The 17,557-nt window shown below is 41.3% G+C and overlaps 1 protein-coding gene and 1 long non-coding RNA gene across 2 annotated transcripts; one reads left to right on the top strand and one right to left on the bottom strand.

Annotated features, from left to right (window-relative positions):
• Positions 1 to 2,356: 2,356 nt before the first annotated feature.
• LOC306915848 (uncharacterized protein) lies at positions 2,357 to 4,979 on the bottom strand (the record flags this gene model as incomplete). The annotated part of the gene is made up of 4 exons (XM_079493487.1): positions 2,357 to 3,891; positions 4,121 to 4,148; positions 4,303 to 4,462; positions 4,955 to 4,979. 4 exons carry the CDS (start codon positions 4,977 to 4,979, stop codon positions 2,632 to 2,634), a joined length of 1,473 nt encoding a protein of 490 aa, XP_079349613.1. The 3' UTR covers positions 2,357 to 2,631.
• Positions 4,980 to 6,314: 1,335 nt separating this feature from the next.
• On the top strand, positions 6,315 to 8,217 carry LOC306913307. The gene is made up of 3 exons (XR_013788507.1): positions 6,315 to 6,389; positions 6,880 to 6,939; positions 8,064 to 8,217. It is a non-coding gene; the product is annotated as an uncharacterized lncRNA (long non-coding RNA).
• Positions 8,218 to 17,557: the final 9,340 nt, after the last annotated feature.

The raw sequence follows: 17,557 nt of genomic DNA, 5'->3' as shown, positions 1-17,557 counted from the left end.
ATGCATTCGTTGGATACCTAATGGTAAATGGTGCATTTATATAGCGCCTTTATCCAAATCGCTTTACATAGATTGTGCATTACATTCACCCATTCACACACACATTCATACACCGATGGCGGTGGAAACCATGCAAGGCACCAACCAGCACATCAGGAGCAAGTTCAGTTCAGTGTCTTGCTCAAGGACACTTCGACACTAACTCTGGGGGAGCCCGGGTTCGAACTGGCAACCTTGTGGTTACCATCCAGCCACTCTACCTACCCCTGAGCCACCAACACCCACCTAGGAGGGGGTAAAAAGTAGACTCAAATCTTCGGTGCTTACATGGTTATCCTTTCTCATGCAGGTATACTTGAGCTAGTCTGAAGACCTGTTATTACATGTTAATTGTTCCAAACTTAAAACAAAAGGTGACAGAGCCTTTCAGGTTGTAGCACCCACACTGGAATGCTCCTCCTCAGGTTTTGAGATACACAGCCTCCGAGCATTTTTAAGAACTTTTATTTGAAAAAGACATTTCGAGATGTTTCATGGTTTTATTTCCATGTTTGTTATTTTCTGTCCTGTTCAATTTATAGGCTTTTTTCGGTTCTGTATTAATTTTCCTTGTTTTATTGTGTGCACTTTGTGAGTCTTCTCTTGAGCAGTGCTATATAAATAAAATGTACTTACTGATCTTTTCATCATTGCCTGTGGCTCCTGCAGGCTCCGTGTATCTGTTGCTGAGCCCCTGGCAGTTGAGCCTGAGAACACTGGTAGAAGTCTAATAACGGAAGCCATTCCTTGATTTTAACTAGTTAGAAATGTGATAAAGGGCGAAAGGGCCTTTCTGTGTGGAGTTTGCATGTTCTCCCCGTGTCCCCTAGGGTAGGTACCCTCACAAAAAACATGCAGTAATCCTGGTCTCTAAACTGCCTCCCCTTGGCCAGCTGGGGCGCCTGATGGAGGGGAAAGGAACTGGTTGGAATAATGTGTTCCTTCCACGCGCTACGTCCAACCAGGGAAACTCCACCCTGTCAGGTGTAAAGGAGCAACTTGGACTAGGTTGGCGGAGTGTGTTGAGAGCCCAGGATCACATTAGATAATTGACACAGGGGTGAAAAATGGGTTACAAAATCGTGGGATCAAAATTATTAAGAAATGATTAAAAAAAAGAAATGTGTGATAATATTGTGACTGTGGTCATAGAAGACTTTGAGCAGTACATCTAGTGGGACTGTGGATGTATTGAAGCACTTCAAAGGAAGCAACTGGGGACCTAATCTGCACAAAATGAGTCATGAAAGTCAATAAAAAATAGTCAGAAACAGATTTTATGAAATAATATTATTAATAATATTGAAGACTAAAGATGTATTAAACTTAAGATTTATTAAACTTGTGAAACATCTCAGTGTGCTCATATGCCCACAGAAGTCATGGATCTTGCTGTACATGAGAAACTGCTAAATCCGATTGCTTTTTCCCCCTCGATTTATGAGAATAATAAATGTAAAGCTTGTTCAGTTAGCAGTTTATACTCGTGTTGTGAGCCTTATCAGGGTCGACAATCTGTGGAGGTACTTCCTTTGAAATGAGAATGCATGTTGCAACAAAACTGACATCAAATGGAAAGGATTCGCTAGAAATAGAATACACCAAGAGCTATTTTATGATAGACCAAGACCATTGAGATGTTTGAGTATTTTCATTAGAATACAATTGTTGAAATGATGATCATAGACTTTACCTTAAGGCCAAATAGAAAGGTGCTCTGTATTCCAAACTACTGTAGTTGTCTTCTATAAGTTCTGTATTTGCTACTATAAACATAGTCCTGCAGCCTCTTGTCCACTGAGAATGGAACAGAACTATAATTCAGTCTGGTGCACACATTAAATGCAGCAGAAAATGAGGAAAGAAGGAAGCCAGGCACTCATTCTCATAAAAATAAAATAAAATAAATGTACCTTGTGTTTTGATCATGCTGAACATAATCAGATTTTCTATTTCTATAACCACTTTGCTTTCAGTAGCTCAACAAAGTTGCAACTTTACTCATCGACGGTCAATCACTCTCCAGTGAAGTACTGTAGGTCTGCCAAGCAGTCAACACAGTTTGGGCGGGAACCCCTTTTGGTGTTTTAAACATTGTTATAATTTAGCTATTGAAAAATAGCAGATCTACAAGCTCATAGCGCGCCACCGAGTGGCGCGCTACGAGCTTGTAGGTCTGCTATTTTTGAAAAATCGAAGAACCACTGACATAGAAACATAGCTTTTTCAGAAAACTGTCAGGATGTAGAAGACATTTTTAGAATCTGATCTCAGGTCAAAATGGATTAACACATTTTTCAATCTCCTTGAGTCCTAGGTCAGAGCAAACAAATCATTTTAATTGTATAGAACATACAATTGTAGTTGTATTTACTGAAATAATAACCTGTAATAATTTGTAAACCCTCTCCGGGACTCCTGGACCCCACGTAGAGGACCACTGATTTACAGGACAGCAAAAAAAGAAAAAAAAGAAAGTAAAAGTCGTACGATTTGCCACACACACGTTACCGCAGTGAGATGTGTTCTCCACATTTGACCCATCTCTTGGATTCTTTCTACCTTTGCATTCCTCTACATCTACCTCTGACCTTACTCTTGCTCCTCTTCTGCCGAGTCACTGCTGCCCTGGCCTTCCTCATTCTCCTCTCCGATGCATATCTGTCTCTTCAATTGGTTCACGTCATCTGAGGTGATCACTGCATTTTTCTTAGGCCTTCCTCTAGGTCTGCCTGTGGGCCTAGGATATTTATTTGTACATCCGTCTTCTTTTTGTACCTCCTCCTCCTCAGCACCATTCTCGGTGTTGCACAATGTGTCCTTACTTTTCTCATCCTCCTCAGCATCAACAGCACTGCTTTCCATTTCATTTGTCTCGTCTTTTTCTGTTTCAGACTCATTCCTACTTGTCTTCTCCATCTGAGTTTTCATCCCTGGGTCAGGGACTTGGCCATGATAACGCTGAATGTGACTCTTCAGGCTAACATTATGATTAAAGGACTTGTCACAGTGGTGACACTGATAGGGTTTCTCTCCTGTGTGGACACGCATGTGGGACTTGAGGTGGTTTGACTGGGTGAATGAGCGCTGGCACACCTCACATACAAACGTCTTTACCTTTGTGTGCACAGCAACATGCCTTTCCAGTTTATACTTCTTTGGAAAATCCATGTTGCATATGAGACAAATATGTCTTTTGGGACCTCTGTGAGTCGCCAGGTGGTCATTGCGCTCTTGCATCTTGGCAAACACCTCTGGACAGTCAGGACATTGATAGGGCTTCTCTGCAGGGAGATGGCTCCGCTCATGGACAAGTTTGTCTGCCCTTGTTCTGAAGGTTGCGCAGCAGTACTTACAACCATGCTTGTAGCCATCCTGGTGGATCTTGCTGTGGATTTTTAGATTAACCTCACAGTAATATCTCTTGCCACACACAATACAAGAAAGGGGCTTTTTGTACCCACATGTGTGAGCCTGACTGTAGAAAAACTTTCCGCATTCAGAACACAGCTTGCGGAGATTGTCATGTTTCTCATCTGTATCCGACTCACTGTTGTCTGGGAGATCCCAATCGATGTCTGAATTGTGATCTCCACTATCCAGCTCGCCGTCTGGTCCTTCGTCTGGAAGCTTGTCGTCTGTATTGTGGTGCTCCAGGGGATCAAAAACATTAAAATAAGTGTGGTCATGTCCTTCATCTGAGGAGTCTGAACTATGTTCTTCCTCATCCACCTCGCTAGATCCTTCATCCGAGGAGTCACTTTCATCACTAAAATCAATAATCTCAGCGATGGCATCAGCAGAACTCTCTGGATCATTGGTGGAGTTGAGAGCGTCACCTGAGGGCACTGCCTGTAAATGATGGAGAAGAGATGAGCAGTTACTGTATGTCTGCAGTTGGAGTGATTCCCTCATTGTTACATTTCTATTGTCAGGGCAAAGGTTTAGGCCTATATGGATTCCTAGTGGGTAGATTATTGGTAGGTGATATAGTTTTAGTTAGTTGGTTAGCAGATTCATTTACAACATGTTCAAGTTTAATTCAGATCAGGACATGACACAGAGCGAGCAATTTAAATACCTTCTCTATTTGCTGACTCCTCCACTTTCTGCATGAGAGAGAAAGAGGACATGAAACACTGAACAAATTATGTCATCAATATCAAAAGTGACTGTTATATTAGTACTATTATATTATACTACTACACTAGTGCAGTAGTGCTATTCACTGGCCATTACTGTTATGCATTGGAGCCGACTTACGATAGTGTGACCTCAATGGAGTCTCCATCACATTCATCACCATCATCATCATCATCATCTAGGGTCAGCCTGCATTTTTTAGAGGGTTGAAAGGACTCTGGGTATGTTGAAGTGAGGAGTGAAGGTGATCTTTTCCAGTCAACTCGACTTGTCTGAGTAGCTAATTAGAAAATGAAGAATACGAGTTATCCTAAAAAAAAATCCCACGATTTTGTAACCCATTTTTCACCCCTGTGTCAATTATCTAATGTGATCCTGGGCTCTACACACCCTCCGCCAACCTAGTCCCCATATATGGGGGACATGGGGAGAGCAACAGACTTGAACTCATGCTTCCTTCATGCCTGAGTGTCCAAGTTGCTCCTTTACAGCTGACAGGGGGGAGTTTCCCTGGTTGGACGTAGCGCGTGGAAGGAACACGTTATTCCAACCAGTTCCTTAATTCCTTTCCCCTCCATCAGGCGCCCCGGCTGGCCAGGGGGAGGCAGTTTAGAGACCAGGATTACTGCATGTTTTTTGTGGGGGTACCTACCCTAGGGGACACGGGGAGAACATGCAAACTCCACACAGAAAGGCTCTTTCGCCTACCCCGCTAAAATAATGGATATTCTGAGCAACAGACCATATAGAAATAACTAGAATACACACTTACTTGCTAAAGTACCAGAAATATTCATTTATATGCCCAGCTTTGAGTGTTTGTGTAAACACAAACATTGAAGACAAAAGTGAGGACGCAAATTGTGATTGGCCGGAATGAGACGATGTATGATGATAAGACCGCATCTCACTTCACATGGGTGTGATTTTTTGTATTTTTTTTTTTTTACAAACCTTCACTTCTAAAGGAAGTCTTCTTAATCTGGGTGCCAACAGATTTCTTCCTTGGGGGGGTCAGTCTGGCAACCTATGTTCCTGGTAATAGTGCACTGTAAAAAAATAAAATAAAAAACGTTTACACATCGGCCAGCGTTTACACGCTCCATACATAATTCATTCCATATATTGATCTGACCCCCCAGCTTACCACCACTTTAGCCAACTCAGTTTCCTATAATATAGGCCATGTATGTACAACCATACCCAATATTACTTTCTCTCTTTCTCGTACACACAATTACAGAACATCTGGGTGACTGCAAGCAAAATATAACTTTGATTGCATGACAGACAGACACACAGACAGTCACACACACCTGCGCTTCTTATCTGTGGTTTCAGATTTGCTTGCACTTTGGCTGTCTTTTTCAGTACAACGCACTGGCATCCAAAGTCTCTAGTGGTTGGCTGAAAACACATAACATAACAAATCATTACGTAGTTCATATAACCTCTGAAACTACTACATTAGCTACAAATGAAACGAGAGTAGAATGACTTGCCTTTGGTGGAGGAGAGTTGCCAACCGTGTAAATAGACGGTATCGCGTCTTTGGACAGCAAAAGGTGGCTTGAGAATCCTGCAGTGAATTGGCCTTTGTTTTCAAAGCAGCCTTCTGAGAAGTGCCTGTCACACAAACGCGAGTTGTTGAAAACACCCCCTTCATCAAAATGTGTGAACGCCAGCCATTGTTGCCGAAGCCACGGATAGGGTTCGTTATGGGGAAAGGGGAAAAGAGTGATGGAATTCGCACAACCAAACACACAGCGCCGATGTTGAGGCATGATGTGGAGTCACCAGACTCTCCAAGTTCTCCGAAGTTGGGAAAAAGTTCCCAGCCGGTGTCGACTCTGTCGAGGGAGGGAGGGAGCTAGGATAAGGTTTCCGTTTCCGGCAGGCCTCCGGAAGAGTGAGATGATGGGACTGTTCAATCAATTATTCAATCAAAGCAAACGGCACAAACAAAATTAGTTTGCCTCTTCTACAAAAATTAAAGTTACAAATTACTGTCGCGTGTTGCCATTCTCTTGTACGCGTATTATTTATTTCCCACCACGGAGTAGCCTTGCATCTCGGAGGACAGGCAAGACGGGCAGTGTCGGTAGGCCAATCAGAGGCAGCCGGGGCGTTACCATGTCTATGCTCGGACGTAGAAAGAATATACGCGATGAGACTGCATGGCGTCCAACATTTCCATGGTGTTGATGGTGAGTTCTGAGTTTTAATTTGCGTTGATTCTTGATATTAATCGACGGCCCTTGTCCATAATAAGCCTATCTCACAGAATTTCCCCGCCCCCCTAAATACGCCCCCTTTCGGGGTTAGTGGTGATAGCGTGACGTCACTCCATAGACGCTACATGTTAACAGAGGTTATTTAAGAAGTCTACAACTTTTGTTTTCTCAAGGTAAGGTTTGTTCTATCTGCTCGACCTGATTTACCATCTTGTTTGCTTCATAATAATATTGGTCTGTCACATTTTTACATTAGAAAATGTACTTAGATTCTCCAGAGAAAAAAACGTGTAAATGCCCATGTTAAAGTCACCACTATTTACCGGAAGTGGGCGTGAAAAACGGGCTGTGCGATAGGCCTATAAGTACGTTTACACTTTGTTTTTGAGCATATTAAACAAACGAGAGACAATTTGAGGTTTTGTTTGCTGTTGTAACTGACTGTACACATTACATTCCGCAGACTGAACTCCTGATTTACCTGGCACAAAAAACACACTCGGACACTTCACTGTCTGCCACAGTGAGTATATTTCTACAGTTGAAAATGTATGTTGGTGGATGCCTGGATGAGTGATATTGTTTGTTTCCTCTACCTTTTTTTTTTAACTTTGCAGTTTACTTTGCACGTGGTCAGTCAGTGGTCAGGTGGTCATAATGGTCTCTGCTAGTCTGCTTGGCCCTGAGTAGACCGTTTCCACTTATGCAGCTTCAAAATGATGAACATCATGTCAAGCCAAACTAGCAAATAAATACATAATTTATCAGCAATTAAGCTCTCAGCGTGGTGGTGATACATTGTAGATCAGCTTTTTTATGTTTTGCATTCCTAAAAAGGTTGATTCATTTAATATGGAAACTATATGACTCAGATCAGCAGTAGCATAACCATACACCCACACCACTCCACTGATTTAATTGAAATGGTTTGAACTTCTACCAAGTTTAGTGACCAATTGCATAGTTACTTACAGTACTGAGCTGTACAAATTAAAAATATGTAATATTTGTAATAAAATAAGTGTTATTGGTGAAGGGAGAGTAGTAGTTGACTTGGGTTACGGTGATGTTATGATTGTAATTCTCTATCGATGATAAAATATCTATGAGCTGCAGTTTGCAACGGTTTTTTATAATGGGATGAATCTAGAGTACCCAATACCCTCCATTGACTCCCCATTCATCCAGTTTGCGATCTGCTTGTATTAAACAATGTTAAACTCACCAACATTGCAGCTCTAGGCCAAGCTTAGGGGGTGTGTGTGTGTGTGTGTGTGTGTGTGTGTGTGTGTGTGTGTGTGTGTGTGTGTGTGTGTGTGTGTGTGTGTGTGTGTGTGTGTGTGTGTGTGTGTGTGTGTGTGTGTGTGTGTGTGTGTGTGTGTGAACAGAAAACGTGTTTATGACCAGAGAACAAATTAAAATGATCAATGTACTTGAATCATTTCACGCTGCAAGTTATGAAGACTCTAGTCTGCTTAACGTATTAACTCCTAAGTCAACAGTTGGTACTTGGTAGAGGTTCACTGATTATTATAAGTAGTCATGGTTTGCCAAGTCTTTTGAATAGTTCAATTAAATCCTCTTAACAGCCACTACTGCTAGTACTACTGCTACTCATAATGTTATTACTGTTGTTTCCTCTGCTAGTTCTCCTGCTGTAACGTTGAAAAGCACCAGTGACCCGGCCTCAGGTAAAATACCAGTGGAAGGGCTACGAGCAGACTTGATGGCTTCCAATTCGACTCAGGAGGAGGAAGAGGAGTTCCACTGTGCTGTGTGTCATGAGATCTATAAAGATCCGGTTATCCGGTTCTGCAAATGCTGTCTACAGGCATGGTGGACAGGAAAACCAACCAAGGAATGTCCTGTTTGTAGAAGATGCTCCAAGGAAGAACCTATTACCAATTTGGTGTTGAAGAACCTGTGTGAGAGACGGAGTGCTTTGTCAGAGAGGTCGGACGGTCTCTGCGTTGCACATGGCCAGAAACTCAGGCTTTTCTGTATGGAAGACAAAGTTCCTACGTGTCTCGTGTGTCGGGATTCTAAAAAAACACAACAACCACAGGTTTAGACCCATTGATGAGGCCACATTAGAGCTCAAAGTGGAACTCCAGAAATTACTTAAAGCGCAAATAACATGCATTTTAATAATGCTTTTAATATTTAATATCATATTGTCTATGTCCCTCAAAGTTATTTCTAATCGTTTGAGCCTCAATCACCACTCTGATTTAACCAGGCCTTGTCATTTATTTCTGGACTTTCAAAGCAGTTTTAGCTGCAGTACCACAATGTCCTGAGGTGGTGGGGGTGCTGATGTGCAGATTATTTAATATTTGAGTCATTATAATACTGATGCTAGATAAAACCAGGCTTGTTTCCATTCCATGCCAGCTTGGAAAATCAACAATGGTGTACATTGTAAACAAAGTGGAAATGCAAATTTGGAACTGAAGACCGAAGAAGAGAAGGAATTATACAAAGTAGGGTGACATTGATGACATCACGATGAGGCCAAAATCAGTTGAGCTGTTCCTGAGAGCAATTTCCATTAAAACACCAATATGATATGAAAGCCTGATTGTTCAAAATTGGTTATTTGTGGGGATAGATAGCACATATGGGAGCCCCAAAAACACAAAAGAAATTGAAAAAGTTGAATTTTATGTTATAGGTCCTTTAATCCCTTACAGGAGAAAATGAAGGTCCTTGATAAAGTTGAAACAGACTGGTATAAAAGAGAAAAACACATTAAGGTCCAGGCTCAGCACATAGAGAAACAGATGAAAGAGCAGTTTAAGAAGCTTCACCATTTTCTACAACGGAAAGAGGATTCCATGCTCCTTGCAATGAGGAAGGAAGAGGCACAGAAGAGTCTGGTGATGAAGGGCAACATTAAGTGGCTGAGCAAAATTAAGGCAAAGCTTTTGGCGACAATCAGAGCTGCTGAGGACCAATTGAAAGTCAACGATGACATTTAATTCCTGCAGAACTACAGGGCCACAGTGGAAAATGTCCAGCTCACAGTCAAGCTGCCGAACCCACGGCCAGTCCATGGAGTACTGATGGATGTGGCTCAACACCTGGGCAACCTGACCTACCATGTCTGGGCCAAGATGCAGAATATTATCTCTTGGACTCCTGTTATTCTGGATCCAAACACTGCCCATGATAGACTCAGCCTGTCTGAAGACCTGACCTGTGTGAAACTTTGTTTACCACAGCAGCTTCCTAATAACCCTGAGAGGTGTGGCAATCTCTATGTCCTGCTGCGGCTCGTCTGGTGTTCAACCGCCCCAAGTTCTCCCACACAACCATCCTTCTCCGTTCTCTACACTGGCTCCCCGTAGCGGCCCGCATCCAGTTCAAAACCCTGGTGTTAGCCTATAGGGCAGTGAAAGGAACAGCTCCTTCCTACCTCCGGGCTATGGTCGATGCCTACACCCCTGCCCGACCACTTCGGTCTGCCACCTCGGGGCGACTGATTGCCTCGTCACTCAAGGGTCCTTCTGGCCGATCCACACGGTCACGACTCTTTTCTGTTCTGGCCCCACAGTGGTGGAATGAACTCCCCACTGATGTTAGGACAGCAGAGTCACTGCCCATATTTCGCCGCAGGTTGAAAACCCACCTCTTCAGGAAACACTACTCTTCCTCTCTGCCTGACCTACTTGTTGTTAACTAGTTGTACGAACGCTTGTTTTCTATTGTTGTATTGTTTATTGGATCTTGTTTAGTCGATACACTTAATTGTTTTAGCTCATGCTCATTTGATTTAGCTATTTTGTCTCATCTGGTTAAGGAAATAGGTAGCTGATATATTGCACTTTTACCTTAGCGCTAGGTATACTCTTGGTTGCTTGTTTTTGCAGAAAATGCACTAAAGACTTCTGGTGATTAGTAGTTTTTGTTCCCTACCTATGTTGAATACACTTATTGTAAGTCGCTTTGGATAAAAGCGTCTGCTAAATGACTGTAATGTAATGTAATGTAATGTCCAAGGTTCTGATGGCTTTAAGTCAGGGACTCACAGTTGGGAGGTTGAGGTTGGTGACCATACATCCTGGAAACTTGGCGTGTCAGAAGAGGGTTACCCGAGGAAGTTGCAGGGTAGATGTTGGATAATAGGGTTTCGTGATGGCAATTACAAAGCAAGCTCAACAGGAGCAGTGTCCACTAAACTCTCTGTTAAGCAGAAGGTCCAGAGGATCAGGGTCCAGCTAGACTGGCTCAAAGGAATGCTGTCCTTCTTTGACCTTGATTCTAACACACACCTACACACCTTCAGACACACTTTCACTGATGTCTTTCCAACATTTGGGACCTACATGTCCCTCCCCTTGAAAGTGTTACCAAGGAAGCTCTCCATCCATGAGGCCTCGGAGTAAGACATTTAGACGCCAACACAGCATTTGTAGCTAAAACTAGGAGTTCCATGACATGGCTCATCAGTAAACATATTGATGGTTGATTGTAAATTGAACACTGCATTCTGTGATAGCTGTAGTGACATGCCCAAACATAGGGATGCCAGGTTGAAACTGGTTAAAGTTGAAGTGAGGTAGGATGCATTTATAGCTTGACAAATCTAGTTTGTGAGCTACTGTACACTTCAGAGAGAGATGGCCACCATTCCAAACCACAAACCTTCCTATACAGGACAACATTTTCGGTTCCATCCTAGTATTTTATGGCACCCACTAGTGACAGAACCAAAGAGTCACTGTGTGATGTTGGCTGCATGACTATAAATTACATAAAAACAGACAGGAAAGTTGATATTTCTTTTTTCCCCCTTGCAGTAAAGAAAAAGGCATTACGGAAAGTCTGTATATAACATTGAGGAAATGTCTAAGAAACATACCTGGCAGTGGTACTGAATGTATTTAATTATTGCATGTCTGTTGTTTTGGGGACCATTTAGAATATGAATAGCATGCAATACTTGCATGCTATTGCATGCAATAGCATGCAATTCTTTTGAAGAATTTGTACAGCATCTGTATACTGGGAAAGCTGGTATGGGATAGTGAGATTTATTTTAAGACAAAAGTATATATTTTGTCAGTTCATGCTTGTTTATTTTTCAGGATAAGCAGACAAAGATTGAATGTTTGGGTCAGTGGCAGCCATATTAGTCTAGAGAGCACAGAGCAGCTACATGACATCCCTCCATACTTGTATGACCACTGTTAACGGCATGTTGAGTGAATGCTTGGGGCAGAGGTTTGGGTTGGGACGGTCCCAGGGACATGTCCTACAGAGGTTTGGGTTGGGACGGTCCCGGGGACATCCTACAGTACAAGGGGCTATTTTTCTTTTTAATGGCCCCACAAAGACTAATTCTTTGTTTTAGTTTGTTCAGTTTCAATGTTTTGTTATCTCTACAATATACTGTAGAGTAGACTCAAGGAATTCTGGACCAGCTGACAGACCACCATATGGGACCAAATCATGTTTAATGACTATCTTAACTAAACAAAATACATACATAAAAATAGATAGATAGATTTTATTTCGGTCCGTACAGGAAAAAGGATTACATACAGACGTACATACATTAATATCCACTAATTACTAGTGGTACCGAAAAGGTGAAGGCAGAAGCCGAAGCTTATTGCGCCTACCCTTTTTGAACATAACTCAAATTACACTAATCAGAGAATGTTGTCAGACATGGATTTCATTAAAGAGAAAAAAAACAACTATAAGGTTCTGGCCATTGATTGTGAGAAATCTAAGAAATCTAAGCCGGGCTTAGATATGGCCTATATTATGAAAAAATAAAAAATAAAATAAAAAAACAAACACAAACAAACAAATGTTTTTAAATAGGAAGAACAAAACAAAAAACAAAGACAAAGATACCCAACAAAGGTTTAACTAAACATTTGATTTTGGGTAAAATCACAGGGGTTAATCACAATGGAACGAGGGAAATAAGTAATCGACGCCTCATACCATGTGGCTATTTGACCACAGGATATGAGGTACACAGGAACAAACATGATTGAAGCCTACAACCACACTCAGCGGCTACTTGGCCGCAGAGTATGGTCCTAGGCTGTCTATATATATATACATATGTAAACATACACATATATACATCTATAAATACATACATATATGTATATTTACAAACATACACATACAAGGTGTATTGATGTAGTTAGATTTCATAGTATTAATTTATATTTGTTTAGTAACATCTTTTTGAACATCTTTTTGAATTTAGTAATCGTTGAGCACAATTTTAATTCGCTATCTAAGTTGTTCCACATGTTGACCCCCGTTACAGATAGGCATCTACCTTTAGTGTTAGTCCTAATACCTAATTTTTTAAATAGGGCCACCCCCCTGAGTGGATATTGGGACTCTCTAGGTTGGAACAGTTCCTGCATGCAGGGAGGGAGTAATTTGTTGTGTGCCTTATACATAAATACTGCAGTGTTTAAGTCCACTAGATCATTTAATTTAAGAGTTTTTGAGTTCATGAAAAGTGGGTTGGTTGGTGTAAGGTAGTCGCTTTGGTTAACAATTCTTATAGCTTTTTTCTGTAGCATGTAAATTGGGTTGATAATGGTTTTGTAAGTGTTCCCCCATACTTCCACACAATAGGTTAAGTATGGGAGTATGAGGGAGCAGTACAATATGTGAAGTGAGTTTTTGTTTACTAAGTGTTTCATTTTATTTAGTATTGCAATAGATTTAGATATTTTTGTTTTTGTTTTATCTATGTGTGATTTCCAGCAGAGTCTATTGTCTATTGTAATTCCCAAGAATTTGTATTCATATACACGTTCAATTTCAACCTCATTAATTTTTAAATTGACCGATGAACTGGTTTTCCTGTTTGAGAAGATGATATATTTTGTTTTGGATATATTCAGTGATAATTTGTTGACATCAAACCAGATCTTGAGGGTCTCTAGTTCCTTTTCCACTGCATGCAGGAGCTGTTCGAGATCTTTCCCGGAGCTATGTAGACTTGTATCGTCAGCAAAAAGTACACAATTTAGAAGTGGCAATGATTTACCTATGTCGTTAATGTACATAATGAATAATTTAGGACCCAAGACAGATCCCTGCGGAACTCCATATGTTATTTTTTCCGAGTCCGAGTCAACATTATTTATGTGGACAAATTGCTGTCGGTCGTCCAGGTAGCTTCTTAACCATGCATGAGCGACTCCTCTAATACCATACCTCTCCATTTTGTTTAATAAAATATTGTGATCTATTGTGTCGAATGCCTTCTTCAAGTCTATGAAGACACCTACAGTGTGTTCCCCTTTATCTATACTTGTTGATATTGCTTCCACTAGCTCAGTTACTGCCATCGAGGTGGACATATTGGACCGAAAACCATACTGGTGGTTACTCAGTAACTGGTGTTTATTAATAAAGCAGTCTAGTCCAATAACGAATAATTTTTCTAATATTTTTGAGAATTGAGATAGCAGGGAAATAGGTCTGTAGTTGGTGAATTGATGTTTGTCGCCACTTTTGTAGATGGGAATGACTTTAGCTAATTTCATTGTTGTGGGAAATATGCCAGTAGAAAAAGATAGGTTACAAATGTGAGTGAATGGTTTGATTATTTTATCAATTATGTTTTTGATTAGTGTCATGTCGATGTTTGAACTATCGGTGGACTTTTTATTTTTAAATGTTTTTACCATATTCAGTATCTCATGTTCCTGTACACAATTGACAAAGATAGATTGTGGATTCCGGTTTATGATTCTATAGTCCAAACCTTTGTCTCCTGGGTCAACTATCTCGTTTGCTAAAGTTGGACCGACATTTACAAAGAAGTCATTGAATTCATTGGCTATTTTTTTGTTGTTGTCTATGGTTATATTTTCTTTAGTGAAGTAGCTGGGATACTCCCCCATATACCTTTTCGAATTATGTTGTTAAGGGTTTTCCATGTGGCTTTGATATTTCCTCTTTGTTGTTCTAATTGTTTTTGATAATAATCTTTTTTACTGGATCTTATAATATTAGTTAGTTTATTTTTGTATGTCTTGTATCTTGTCTCAGCATCTTTTGTTCTTTGTTTTATGAATTTCCTGTAAAGGGTATTTTTCTTTTTACAGGCATTCTCAATACCTTTGGTTATCCACGGGGTTTGTTGTTTGTGACTATGTGTAGTTAAAGTTTTTCTAAGAGGGCAGTGTTTGTTATACAACTCAAGCAATGTTGTCAGAAATGTGTCATAGGATCTGTTTGGATCCTTTGTATCATAGACCTCATTCCATGTTTGTCTACCGAGGTCCACCTTGAGGGCAGTAATAGCTTCGGGTGATGTATGTCGGGTTATCCTATAGGTATTATTTTTGCTTTTAATTTCCGTCTTGAGATGATGATGGTGGAAAATGGCAAAGACAGGGAGATGGTCACTGGTGTCATTGATGAGTAATCCAGCTGTTATTTGACTGTCAATTGCATTAGTGAAAATATTGTCAATTAGTGTGGCTGTTTCTGTTGTAATTCTGGTAGGTTTGGTGATGACCGGGAATAGACTGTTGCTAAACATTGAATCAACAAAGTGTGTTATTTTTCTGTTTCCGTGCGGGTTAAGAAGGTCCAAATTAAAGTCGCCGACTGCTATGTGAGTTTTGTTATTATTTAATCGGCTAAAGATATTATCTAGATTATTAATAAATGTGTCAAGGCATGAACCAGGTGTTCTATATATACAGCTTATGGTCATATTTTTAGATTTTTCAAAAGTTATTTCAATTGTGAGGCATTCGAGAATGTTATCCAAGTTAAAAGTCATACTCTGTACCCCACTACATCTTAGGGATGTGTCTACATACAAGGCAACTCCCCCTCCAGTTTTGTTAGTCCTGTTAGAGGTGAACAACTCATACCCATCTAGATTCACATTTAATTCTTTCTCATCATTGAGCCATGTTTCAGACACCGCGGTGACATTGAACTTTTTAAATTGGGCAAGATATTTCTTAATTTTTTGAAAGTTTCTATTAAGGCTCCTACTATTAAAATGTATTATAGAAAAGGTGCCTTCCATTTCCACATTTTTGAATTGATCATCTGTGTAGTATTGGCAGTTATTATTGATATTATTGAAAAAATTGTTTTCGGGATCTATGTCAGAGCCAAACTCATATGGTTTGTGATCAGTGTGGTCGAAGTTATTAAAAGTATAATGCTCATACTGTTCGCTATCTACATCACATAAATAATGTTCAGCACCGTCCATTAGCTCATTGTCATCAATGTCCACATAGGGCAAAATTGGAATCTCTTCAGAGTCTGTCATGAGTGAGAGTCCAAGTACTCAGAGGTAGATATTTAATAAGAGTTGTTGCAGAAGGAAAAATAAAAAAATGTAGAAGGGAGAAAAAAAAAATCCTTCAGCCAGCAGGGGGGGGTTCTCAGTAGTATGCACAAAAGAAAAATATGTTAAGCGGAAGAAAGGAGTAAAAAAATAATGGTCCATAAAGTTTAGGGAATGATTACCACCACAGGAAGGCCGATTGCCCTTCATTTGTAAGACTCGAGTTCATTGATGTCTCTTACCGTAAGAACCTTGGCTGTTTCTGGTGTGTCCCCGTTTAGCTTTATCATTACTCTGCAGTTCCTGGTCCACGTTGAATTGATTTTCTTTTGCTTCTTTAGCCAACGGGCAGCCCTGGCGATTTCAGCGTTCTTTTTAGTTAGATGTTCATTCATGAAGACCTCAGAGTCTAGTAGTTTCTTCCACTGCTTCAGCAATTCAGTTTTCTTTTTTCTATTCCAAAAACGAATGATGATGTTGGGATCGGTGGGTTTCCCGGCCAGATCCTTACGCGGGAGAGTGTGGCAAGCCACAAGGTCGCCCGGATCAATCGTGATTTCCTTCGATTCGAAAAATGTGATTACTTGTGATTCAAGTGATTGTTGATGTTCAATCGTAGCGTCTTCGCCATCGCGTCTGCCTACAGCCGCGGCTGCGGCGTAGGTTCTTGGCTTCACTTTCAGCCCGCTTATGATCACGTCCTCCATCCTTGTGTATTGTTCCACATCATGCAGCCTATGCTCCAATGCGTCGATTCTTTTGTCCCTCTCTTTGATGGTGTTTTTCAATGATTTGACTTCATTCACCAGTTCCAGCAGCGATGCTTGCTGCTTGACCAGGGTGCTCAGCTCAGCCGTGACATAGTTGAGTGAGTTTTTAATATCCTCGATGTCGTCCTCCATTGACTTTTGGACGGCATTCTTCTTAGGTGGCATTGTATCTTTTTGTAGTAAGTTTTCACAATATATCGTGTTTACTTACATGTTATAGTTTGAGTTTGCTGTCAACCAAACTGCATACCGCTTTAGCTCTCTGACAGCTGTCAAACCGACGTCACCGGTCACACTCAGCAACATACATGGATGCACCTGGGACGTATCCTCAGTGTCTTAAGGTATCCTAAGGTCATCGGGGTTTCGGGTCTCGCAACATCATACCCCTCGCTCAGGTGACCCAGCCGGGGTGATCAAGTCCCGACTTACGTCCCAGTAGCTACCCTCGATCAGTCCCATTAGGGAAAAACCAGGGCCACTCAATCCGTTCTTCCTGAACTACTCTGCCGGGACTGGGAGGTACCATTCTGGCGCGTGGAAGGACTAGGCTCTGTGGGTTGACTCCTGTCCGGGCCCCTCCTACGTCTCACCAGGTCCACTCCTGCTCTCACCAGGTCAGGCCCTGTGCGTTGCACCAGACTCCCAGCACCAGGCACTTTATTCAGGAATAGTGGATTCTCGAGCCGCAACAGTTCCGCAGGCTCCACCTTGCCCTTGGTGGTGCCGCAGGCGCCGCTTGAGGCTTGAATGGCCCTCCTAAAGGCCTCACCATGGGTTTGTTGGGCTTCTTCCTCACGGAAGACACAGGCTGGGGCGCCAACCCATACTGCTCCCGGGTGCCGTCTAATTTCCGGCTGCCACCCGTCTCTCCGGTGGTCACCAGACTATTCCTGGTTGTCATCTTCAATTGGGGTCCCATGATAAACATCATTTCTAATGGTGGCTTAATGTGCATATCAAATGTGGGATCCTTAAAAGTTCAGAATCACTTGGTACTTGGAACTGTTATAACACACAACTGTGTAAACAATACCATCAGTAACCACTAGATAACA

The sequence above is a fragment of the Electrona antarctica genome (assembly GCF_951216825.1).
Source record: "Electrona antarctica genome assembly, chromosome: 2".
Classification (NCBI taxonomy): Eukaryota; Metazoa; Chordata; class Actinopteri; order Myctophiformes; family Myctophidae; genus Electrona; species Electrona antarctica.
The sequence above is the reverse complement of the archived record's forward strand: the minus strand, read 5'-3'. Positions and strand labels throughout refer to the sequence as shown.